Source organism: Vollenhovia emeryi, unplaced genomic scaffold (assembly GCF_000949405.1).
Source record: "Vollenhovia emeryi isolate VEMERY1.0 unplaced genomic scaffold, V.emery_V1.0 DF939451.1, whole genome shotgun sequence".
NCBI classification, from domain to species: Eukaryota; Metazoa; Arthropoda; class Insecta; order Hymenoptera; family Formicidae; genus Vollenhovia; species Vollenhovia emeryi.
In genome coordinates, this window is record NW_011966915.1 from 17,470 (window position 1) to 29,741 (window position 12,272).

Here is a 12,272-nt window from a genome sequence, read left to right on the forward strand (position 1 = left end):
CCGACTTGTGCTAGGCCAGCACAACTCAGATATACAGTTTTGTAACATTGCAATAATTGGTGGGAATTTAAACATTAATTTTGTCGAAAATTGTTCGAAATCATTTTTTCATTATAACTTCTATAATTATCAGTATTTGAAAATAATGTTTTGGCACAATGTTAGCACAATTTAGCACAACCTAGCACAATTTTTAAAAATCGGAAAAAACGCAAAGTGGAAGGCTGACCCAAAATTACGTTTTTTTTACCCTATTTTTCGGATTTCGAGTTTAATGTTCTAGAATCTAGCACAATATGGCACAAACCTAGCATTCAGCACAACTGTCACAATTGGTAAACTCGAAAAGCGGGGGGCTAACTTCTTACAGATCTGATATGTCAGTAAAACAAGCAAAGCTTCAAGAACTAGTCACCAGATTTTTCCTCGAATGCATCTGCGCTGCTGTAGCTTTTAAAATGTAAGGACATGTTTTTACCTAAAAAGTAACCAACTTTGGCCAGGTGCCCGGGCGTAGGAAATTTTTCCTCACTTATTCTGCTCGAAGTATAAAAAAGTGTGTACTTTTCCCTTCAATTTAAAAAAAAGAAGTTACTGCGATTTTTTTCGCCAAATTACAGCTTTTTGAAGTAACCCTTGTATTTTTGTTAAATTCATTACCGTCGACATCAGCGTAACCCAACGTGCACCTGGAGGGAGTATACTTTTTAAGTGTATACTTTTCACGATATGTTGCCGATCGGATTTTGCACATCGTGAAAAGTATACACTTTTTGATACCGTAAGCAGAACTGGCGAAGAAAAATTATTACACTCCGTACAGTGCGTCAAAGTGTGCAATTTTTAGAGAAAAAACATGATCTTGATTTTGAGAAAGTTCCGTGAAATGGGAAGAGTGAATGCAAATTCCAATAAGAGCTTCTTAAAGCAGAGGCTTTGCCCTATAAAATGAAAAAAAAACTTTTCAATTCGACCAGTTTTCGCGAAGTTACGCTTATTTGAAATTCGCCAAATTTTGATGTAAATTTCTTGTTGCGTTAATTTTTTTGACCAGTGTATATGATTTAATTAATTAACCATTAGTTAGCTTACCAGGAGATTGGAACAACCTGCCCTTAATCATTTACATATTGCAACAAGAAACGGGAAATCTCGGATAATGCATCATTATAAATTTAAACAATTTATAAAACTAACATTTCGGTAGTTTTACTATTAATAGTAAACACTCGTTATAACAAAAACGAAATATACATAACTATAAATGGCATAAGTACTAATATTAAGTTCAAGCACAGTTCCTATTTCAGAGGAGACCAAAAAAGACAATCAAAGCTTTGTGCTTTTAAAATAAAGGACAGGCAAAGTAAAATGAATTATTATTTGATACAAGTGACATTATGGAGAAAGTACGTAATTTTTTTAACTACGAGTAAAACTCATTTATTGGTGCCAAGATACAGTCTGTAGCCGAGGCAGTATTCTTACAATTATAAGATGATACCTACGTCGTCTATCTATTAAAATCAAAATTCTACTAAATTGTTAATAGTATAAATCGGGAGCATTAGGTATTTCGTCGCTCTTAAAAATATACTTTTTTTCGTTTATAATATTGAATTTAGTAGCGTATTATTTGTGCGAATAAAAAATTATTTGCAATAATAACCTTTTTAAAGAAGACAAGATATAATTATAAAATCATATTTCCAAAAAAGGAAAGGGGGAGGAAGGGCGGGAGGGGGAGAGAGAGAGAGAGAGAGAGAGAGAGGTGATACGTCTATTAGCAAAATCAACCTCAAACGAGCTACATGAAAGAAATCTCCCATAATTAATTCCTTTATTCTTGTCTAATTAATTAAGATTAAAGAATTATATATGTTAATGTACAAAATTTGATTAAATACATAACAAAAGGTATCTGTTATCTCTACATTTGCAGATGTTTAAAAAAATTTTAAGATGTGTGTGTTCCGTTTATCTCTGTCCAGCCCAACGATAATCTCTCTAACATTGTAGACTGTGTTTGAAATTAATTAATATCGTATGTATATGTGAGCCATATATTTACCTGTAATTTAGACATATCTGTACATTCTACGATTCTATAATTGTTGTACGCTATTACTTATACAATATATTATTAATCAGATATAATAACAAAAACAATGTAGAAAACAAAAGTTCCTACCTATCTCAACAAGAAACATCGTTTAATTAGAATAAATATGGGCTAGAAAGAGAGTTGAAAATTTTCTTTATAAACAGCATTTGCTGGATTTCAAGACTACAGTACATAAAAAGATATAAGCGATAGAACTAAAGCGGCAAGCAAATCGATTAATTACAGTCGAGCGTTTCCGACCTCGTACAAGTCTCTTTTTTATGTTCTATGGCTTGTAAAGTAGTAAACTGTTAATATCAGAAATTTCTTGGAGATATGATTAAGTTCTTTGATAAATAATGAGAAACTATCGACGAATCTCTGTGCAACGAATGTTAGAATATATTACTGCAACATTTAAATAATAACGTAATATGTCTTTAACTAGCTCACATTAAATCTATATATTCTATTATTACAACAGTGATCCTTCGCCCTGAAAGAGCATCTCTCTCCTCTAATTTGCATACCGGCATTCATAATTCGGGCATTAACAAATCTCTCCGCTGCTTAGGATACTTAATATTTTATTTTGAAGGTACCTTATCTACCATTGAACTGCTTACATACTGGAGTGTCGGGTATTCGAGGAATAATAATTCTAGATAGTAAGATAGTGGAACGTTCGTCAGAGTTAGCAGTTTAGGTGAAACAGGATCGGAGCTCAGAGTCAACGCTAATCTGCGCACCCTCACGAACATATTACAAATTCAGCATCAATACGGATCTCAGCTACGGTTCGCACACTACAATTAGCTCGACGAACGAGCTCGCGTTTTCTTCTTTTTTTTGTACTAGTAATCGATAGTGAAGACATCCCGTGATAAGAGTGTGTAATGGGACAACGGATTTCTATACGTGTATATTGTCCAAGGGAAATTATATCATGAGCTCGAATCAATTCGAAAAATGCATTCTAAGTAATCTTCTGCGGGTACATTATTAAGTATACGAGTGATTAGTACCATAAACATCAACTATACAATTATTGCTATGGAAGCAGTACGACGATTCAGAGCCCCGATAAATTCAAACGAACTTATCGCATACATGTATATATAAACATAACATATACATATAACCAAATATATATGTATATACACATATACCTTCTCGTATATACACATATATACATATATATATCTGGTTATTTATATGTATGTATATTTTATATCTTATATATTGTCTTTAATTAATCTAAGCTATGTGTAGTGCTAAAATTACAATAGTTAACTCATGTCACGTCGGCTAGATGTGTCGTAAATCCAGTTGAACTTATCGTCGGCGTCGAAACAGCGTAACTCATAATACATTGTTATATAAACAGCTTTTATAACGTGAAATCTGTCCTACTTGTATTCGTCTCTTTATATATACATAGCACGTCTAGCGATAACTACAATCAGTAACAACTAATACATTCTTATCAGCGTGGCGAGCACGGCGGCTTTTGCGGCCTGCGCAACACCCGCCATTCTGGATAAAATATATTTCATTGCATTCAACTTTTATCCAATTTTACTCTTTCTCACCGAGTTAGCTACGTTTATTGTCAATACATTCGGAATAGTGTCGCTGTGCCGTCTTGCCTGCGTTCGTAACTTTCGTTTAAGTATCCACAAAATCCGCTTCTGTCAATCTCAACAAATTTCTCACTCGCACCCGTGTAACTCGATAGACTTGCGAATCTTAAGAATCGCATTGGCCATCCGTTTTCTCCCCTTAACGGATATTTACGAAAGTGCCCTACGATCGTGTAACGATAAGTATTTAAATACAGGTCAGCTTACAGTGTACACGATTATTATATAAAATTTACATCGCGGAATAAGAATTATTAGTCAATAACAACTCTTTTTCTAGAATGTGTTTCACTACACTGCAATTTTTCCAATGGCATTATTGATATACGAGCAGCCATGTACATTTCATTCCAATAATATATATTTTCTCTCTTACACAACATATATAGAATATTAATCTAATATAGGAGAACTCATGTAATATATACGTATAAGTACTATTTTTACTCGACTTATAACCAATGCGATTCTTAGTGTTTCACTCGATTCCATCTATCCGGGAGTGTTTAAAAGCTCTGCAACAATATGACGTTCATAAATACTTATTGGCAATTCTTTGCGCTGAAAAGCAAACAAGGCAAGGCGCCATTAAACACGTTCACAGGACGTCCGAATGAATCAACGAGTGCCGAGTAAAAGGCGAATTACATAATTGCTTATATTGACTCGCGTATATTCTTGTCCGCGTCTTTGCGCATAAGTACTTTACTTTTTTTTAAATAATTATAACGTACGCGTCACATCCGCGCAAGTGCATCGCGGCGTTCGGCCGCGGTCTCTGCGACATCCCTCTTTTACTCATCCATACGCAAAGATTTATACATTTGAGAGATCGCCGCCATACTACTCCAATTTGAAATATATGTTTTCTTCTTTTCTTTCTCGCTAAATATGTTTATCCCACGTTTACAGCGTGTGCGTGTGTACCGTGTGCGTCGCACAGGCGATCGCATATACATATATCCGCTTTATCTCTCTCCCTTCGTGTAAATATTTCCCGTATGTGCGTGTGTGAGGATCATAGTAGAGCTAGCTTTTAGTTTCTTAATACGACAAAACTCATAGACGAAACACAGAACGCTAAATAACTAAAGAAACGTGCGTCGTCCCATCGGACTCGGGCCAAGTGGCGTTCTCATAGCTGGTACCATTTCTTGTCTTTGTACTTGAGCATCAGTCCGTGAGCGCCCTGCGAAAAGTTCTCGGCCTCCGACATCATGCGCCCGGTCCGCTCCTCGAGCTGCGACAGCTTCTCTCCGCGCTCCACGACCATCTGGTGTGCCATATTTACTTCGCCGGTCGCGCTGGAGACTCGCTCCCGAATAGCTTCGTTTGGTCCTGGAATATGTTTCGCCACTGTCCGCGACGCACGACCGCTGGATTCGCCGACTGCAATCAGCGATATACAAGCGTCAGCTTACTCCGAATTATTTGTTTCTTCATTTAAAAAAACAATTTAAATAAAACATGTTTCAATTTTTCTTTTACATCACGTACGTACATTACATACATAAAAAAATATACAGAATCGAAGATGCGCTATACAAGATTAATATTACTTGTGATAATATCTCAGAGAAACTATCAAGTCTACTTACACAACTCTTCTCGATCGACACTCCTCGAGCCACCACCAAATAAACCTTTGAAGAAACTTTCTTTGGGTGGTTCCGGCATGTCGTGGCCGATAAATAGATCCCCCATCATCTCCGTCAATTCACCGCTAGTCAAATGGAAATATAGCTGACGTATTGGGTCATATTTAACGATAGACAGAACGTGCCGATATAAAGCCAATGCAATAAGACTGCTCTTATTTTATCGAACTAAAAATAAAACTGATATGTGCATGTAGAACAATACCAGAATTCACTCGAAACGGAGAACTTCTGTATTTCCATCGGTGACGATAGGTACAAACCGTGACCTCGATTGCTGAAGCAAAGCGTCTTTGCGATCCTGCAAAAGATATGCACAAGACGGCTTTACTGCGATGCGTTGTTTCGCAGACAATGGATCGCATATAAAATGACAATATCGGGGTACAACTGTAAAAGAGTGTCCAGTGTGCGTTTTTTTATACATAGCACAAAGCTTTGGTAAGTGGTAAAAATCAGGTTGATTAGTTATAGAGGTTTTAAGTGACGCTTTCCTATGTGAACACATTATGAAGCTGGAAACCAAAAATCGTGAAATCGAAAAGAGAGAATAGTATATTTGCACGCAAGGCACTTGTGTTGTGTTGTGTCAAGGTTTTACGTGTGGTTAGCTGTACTTCATAGTTGACTTACTGATCGGTATCGCCATTAACAAAGAGTTGATGACCCCATATGGTCAACATGGGGTCTACAATGCCGTGTTTTGTGGTCTGAAAACTGTTAGAGATTACAGAGACAGGAGGAAAGTGAGCGCTCGACCGTACACGGGTCAATAATACGATTTACGTTATCATTATAATTAGCATTAACCCTTAAAACAGCCAGCCCAGTTATTTCAAAGAGACTGCCTATATGTTCGCACGATATGTCTTACTCTCTGTATATGTAGAGAAATTTGTAAGTGAAACAGAGACGGCAATGGTAAATGTAGGCCTGAAAGTTCGTAGTGTAGTGCCAGATTTTGCTGAAGTAGAAATCGTAGATATGGTACACATAATGAGACAGAGAAATTTCAAAATAAAAGTTAGAGTTTGCAGATGGAGAATTGCCGGAGACAATTTTGTATTCGCGTGGTTGCGTAACGTGCGACAGTAACGAAATTGAGAGGAACTGAGAGCATTTCCAATTTCAATTTTAACAAGCACATCCGCATTTTCATTCGTTTCCAATGCTTTCGTTCGCAACGCTGCATTCTCTGGAAACCTTAGCGTATGCAGCCCCGAGATTAAAGAGTGCAGTAGAAGTGCTCGTAGAAAAATGCTATAAATGACGCATGCTCTAATTGTGTTAAGGGTTAACGGGTGCGCTTATTGCAGAGAAAAGTCGCATGCTAATATTATCGTTATTAATTCCACTCCTTGATAAATCTTAATATAAGTATAATATTTATGTGGATACACGAGTTATCGTCAACTCTTCATACTTTCTTAGGCGATATTTCGTAAATAGCCATCAAAAAAGTTCTCAACATCGACAGAAGGATAAACTCCTACGGATTTATGTAGCTCCTAAACACATTCGCCTAATTCCTACTTAATTGTAGAAAGAAATATCCAGAAGTGTGTCATATTAGTCTTCATTTCACCTCCAAACACGTCATTCAGTTTTACGTAAATTTAGTTTGTGTAAATTTATGTAAATTTATTGTCTAAAACCTAATTATAAAAAATCGAAATTTGTGTAGTCACATACAGGACCATTCTAATCTATGCACCCAAATTTCTTTGTCCCTAAGACAGATACGGAAAAATGGTTCAAACAAAAGTTGTTCAAGATAATGGGGGTCACCTATCTGTGTAACTAGCTTTGACCTTGAGACTACTTTTCAAGGTTATTTGAAGGTCAGAGTGGTTTTTTAAAATGGGAACCCCTATTTTTTATTACATATTCTTATAGCTTACCTCGAGAGCTTTCCAAAACGCTATAATAAAGTATTTTTTTATTAAGAACTTTTTGAGTTATTAAGGTTTGAAAGTTCCAATATTTTGACATAAATTACAAAATATCTTGTAAAATATTCTTTTTTTTATCATCTTACCTTAATACTTTTTTGAGCAGAATAATAAGACAAACCAACCAATGTAAAGAAAAAATACAATTGTTTAAAAAAAAATTTTTTATTACTTGTTACAAAATTGTGTGTTTTCTTTACACCGGTTGATTTGTCTCATTATTCTGTTCAAAAAAGTATTAAAGTAAGATGATAAAAAATGAATATTTTACAGAATATTTTGTAATTTATGACAAAATATTGGAACTTTCAAACCTTAATAACTCAAAAAGTTCTTAATAAAACAATACTTTATTATAGCGTTTTGGAAAGCTCTCGAGGTAAGCTATAAGAATATGTAATAAAAAATAGGGGTTCCCATTTTAAAAAACCACTCTGACCTTCAAATAACCTTGAAAAGTAGTCTCAAGGTCAAAGCTAGTTACACAGATAGGTGACCCTCATTATCTTGAACCATTTTTCCGTACCTGTCTCAGGTACAAAGAAATTTGGGTGCATAGATTAAAATGGCCCACCCTGTATATGGTGTAATACATTGTGTATAATTGCACATATCACGTATGGTGAATCTTTTTATCATGCAGAATGTTTGATAATTGCACACTTCTGGAGAATATTATACACATATATAAATAGGCGTAGTATTGTTATAAATAGAATTTGATAGAAAATGATAAATCGAAATACTCTTGGGAATAAGTACCTGCTGATAGCCAACTATATAATATTATTTACGTGCCAGTAGCGCATGTATCCCTGGCTTTGGTACCTTATCTAGATCTATTCGGTGATGCAAGTAGATTTGGATTTCAAAATTTGCGTTTATTATTGTTCTACTGCGAATAAATATAAAATTTAAACGATGATAAAACTAAGCAAGATTTTAATAAGATTAATCGGTTTCATGCGCCGTAATAATGGAGCGTTTGGAAAAGTAAATTTTTAATATAAACAGGTATATACAAATGCAGAAGATAAATTTGCTACAAAAGCTTTAAAGATACTGATTTTAAAAATATGTTAATGCAGCAGATGAGCTCTCGCTATTATAAACGACAAAACAATTCGCTGCCGTTGTTTAATTCGAAAAAGAACTTCTGGACTTCCCTTTACCTTCCTGAAAGTTAGCTCCTATTCTCTGTTTTCTAATAAGAAGCAATAATTACGTATAAAATACCATATTTCAAAATTGTGATTTAATATCAGTTATCTTCCAACCTATCAATTGTAATTCTTCTGTAAAACTGCAAATAGCTTTATTGGCAAATGATACTTACACCAAAAAAAGTTTATACATATTTTCTGATAACCTTAGCGTAAGATTAATCGTGATAGAAACAATTTTTCCGAAAAGGCTTAGTAACCTTTGAAAGGATCCTTTTAAATTCTGATTTCAAATGTATTTGTGAAACTATATGAAGTTATTAAAAATATTATGCTTATTACTAACATGGCATCGCTAATTTACAACTGCATTATAAATAGATGTGCAGTGACTATTTTTATGTACGTATAACGTTTATATGTATACCATTATATGTATACCATTCTGAACTATGTAGTATGTAACTTCTAGCACTTTTTAAAATATGTATTTGTATATTATATTAAGAATGAAGAGTATATATATATATATAGAAATTTTTGCGATATTACAATAGCGTATAGTGCAACGCATCATGTGCAATATTGCCACTATTATATTGCCTTGAGCTAAAACGAAAGACAGAAAAAGATCAGAGTTACTTTTCTTACCTCAAATCTATAAGAGGTAGAAAATCGATGTCTATCAATGGTCTGAGACTGGGCAGACTGTACGTTGTGATGTGACCGTTCGAAACGTAACATACCAGGCAGACGTTATCTGGAGAGAAATGTTTCGTGAGAACGAGGTACAGCAAAAGGATTGCGCCATTTTAACCAAGGGGGAAACCGCTGAGGGCACTGTGGTGTACAGATTTACGGCATTACTGGCCACTACTAGGCATTGGTAGGCATTTTTTGGGCATTAGTTTAGGTATTAGGCCTCGCTGGGGCATTATAAAGATAAAATAAGATAATAAGATAAAGTAACGCCCACTGGGCATTAGTGGGCATTGGTGTATAAGATTTTGGTCAGCGGTTTTCTCCTCGATTTCAACCCTTTAACTAAATGACAAAAATTTATTAAAAAATAAAAATAAGCACAATTTTAGGTCACATTTTTCGTTCACTTTCAACTCATGTGTTTTAAAATAAAGTCGAAATTATGTACAAAAAAAGCTGCAAGAAAAAACTCTAACAATGAGAATACGCCAAAAAGTACCTTCTAAATGAAAAAAACCTATGTAAATAAAACCTACAGTTGAGCATATTTTTTGTAGAATAATATATAGTTAACGAACAGCAATTTCTGTGAAAAAAAGGATTAAATTATTATTGAATCCCTTCCAAGAATTATAAGGCTTGAAATCAAGAATTAAGGGCTTGTAACTTTTGACTTGTAATGTTCCTAAACTACAAGGGTAATTTTCTTCAAAGTAAGGGTTCTTCACAAAGATAGTAATGGTCTGAAACTTTTTACAACACATCTGCATTTTCTGGAGTATTGTTTTGTTTAATTTAGATCAAGATAAAATAACAGGACGTTAGATTACAACTTTTTGTGTTGTAGGGTTAGCCTTTGCATATAGTTTACAGGGTAGAAAATTTTGTTTTTACATTTGATACTAACTAAACTGTTAACTTTGATCTGTCATGAGTCCAGTGTGTGCAAAATTTTGCAAAAAAGATGATCGTTAAAGAATTAACATAAACACGCGACAAGTAACAATTACTCGGCATAACAATGGAAAAAACTATACCTTTCAATGACGTGACTTCTGCCTTAATTACAATATGAGTCTCTGCCAGCTGTTGCCTATATACACAGTTTTGGGAAGGTAACGCCACGACTCTTGCTTGCTTCTCTGATGCAAGTACAACGAATTGTCTGTCCTCGAAGTTGTCCCCGCCGACTTGCGTGTTCGTCGACGGTGACATTCGACTATTTGTACATTTTCCTTGGCTCTCTGTGACAAAAATCGCATCGATGTAAACGTAGAAAGAATGTATATTTTCAGAATGTACGTAAAAATTACGGAAATATATACAAAAGCTACATTAATTCTCGCGGATATACATACGTGATCAGTATAAAAAAATAAAACCTACTGTTTCGTTCTTTGCCATCCGTGCTCTCGTCTTTCCAGGACTCGTACGAACACGGGATTAGAGCGCCGTTACAGTCTAAGAACGACATTGATAAGATACAACCCTTGAGTTTGAAAGTGGATCCATCTGCACATACGAAACACGTATTTATTTATTTATAATTTATTTATTAATAATTTAATATCAAATCTTAATATAAAATTATTCATATGATTATTAATATTATTATATATAATAATATATGTATTATCAATAATAAATAAATAAAATATTTAAAAATGTATTGGGTACTGCGATTGACTTGAACAAGAAATTCCAATGGTAAATATTGAAAGTAATATTTGAAGTCTAATTAAATACGAATAATTATAATATGACATTTTTGTCCAAGCTGGTCTTTGTAGTCTAATAATAATTCTGTGTAGACTGTGTTGTACTTTTTTCCAAACTCGGTAAACTGTGCGTTGATTGTCAGCCTTCAAACACAGTCCTTATTTGTTGGAACAAGTACATTCACACGTTTTAAATCAATAAACAATTTTAATTTTTTATATTCATACACATCCTACGTATTTAAATTCATCGTAAGGAATTTATTGCTAAAAATATTACATCAGCCAGGAAATGAACTTGGATCGCCCTCAATCTAACACAAGGTGATATTTCTCGCAATAAATTCTTTACAGTAAAATTTAAGTAGGATATGTATAAACATAAAAAATTAAAATTATTCATCAATTTACAGTATACGAATTTCCAACAAATAACGGCTGCGTTTCAAAACAATAGACAATCGGTGCGCAGTTTACTAAGTTTCAAAAAGTATGTGTATACATACAAGATTCACAGAATTATTATTAGCCCTTAAACTACACACTATCTATTTGAGACATACGCTACACATGGGGTCAATCTGACCCCCGCTAGTTTCAACAATTGCTGCAATGATACTAATAATTTTTTTATGTTGTACAAAAATTAGACATGTTATATTAACATTAACAAGTAGGATAAACTTGGTCCGAACCATAAATAATGATTGCAATAATTTAAAAAAATTAAAATGTAGAAAGAAGCTCAGAAAATGCCGTTTTTTACTTAAAATTCAATAACTTTTTCATTTTTTAATATTTTAACCTAAAAATTTAACTGGATACTCTTGAAGCAATGTTCTTTAAGATAAAAATAATTACAATAGTGCACATTCCAAAAAAGGGTATTTACTTTGACAACCGAAGGTGTGATATTTCGGAAAAATTGAAGGCACATTTTTACTGGTCATTGCAATGAAAATTAATTATATTGTTCGTCTTTTGAGTGTAAAATGTTTTTTTTTACAAAATATATGATAAGTGAAGGTTGAATACATTATTTCAATACAGCATCTGGCGTATGCTCCGAGTTCTCAAATTATACGCCATCTAAAAGTATTATAATTTATGTTATAACTAATTTAAAAAAATCACACGGTATTTAAATTCATACTTACATGTTTCTAGTTAAAATGCAGTAAAATTGAACGAAAAAAATTATGAAAAAAATTCCTCCCAATATTCGTACACTACACAAGGGGTCAGATTGACCCCCAGCGTGTTGAAGCGTCTACTTTGAACGGCTGTCACTAGTCAACTAGCACCTTGGGACCCAGAACTAATGTGTAGTCT

General features: G+C 34.0%; 1 protein-coding gene across 8 annotated transcripts in view; it reads right to left on the reverse strand.

Annotated features, from left to right (window-relative positions):
* Positions 1 to 3,279: 3,279 nt before the first annotated feature.
* The window catches only part of LOC105557578 (syntaxin-binding protein 5), a 59,011-nt gene continuing 50,018 nt past the window's right edge, over positions 3,280 to 12,272 (reverse strand). For 7 of the 8 annotated variants that reach the window (XM_012004850.1, XM_012004848.1, XM_012004847.1 and 4 more), the window contains 7 exons: positions 10,609 to 10,734; positions 10,260 to 10,466; positions 9,172 to 9,280; positions 6,039 to 6,122; positions 5,611 to 5,706; positions 5,346 to 5,470; positions 3,280 to 5,136 (listed from right to left, as the gene is read on the reverse strand). In XM_012004850.1, coding sequence (XP_011860240.1) covers positions 4,883 to 5,136; positions 5,346 to 5,470; positions 5,611 to 5,706; positions 6,039 to 6,122; positions 9,172 to 9,280; positions 10,260 to 10,466; positions 10,609 to 10,734 — 1,001 coding nt within the window. In that variant the 3' untranslated portion in view covers positions 3,280 to 4,882. The remainder of the gene's footprint in view (positions 5,137 to 5,345; positions 5,471 to 5,610; positions 5,707 to 6,038; positions 6,123 to 9,171; positions 9,281 to 10,259; positions 10,467 to 10,608; positions 10,735 to 12,272) is intronic. The other variant, XM_012004849.1, reaches the window with a different exon arrangement.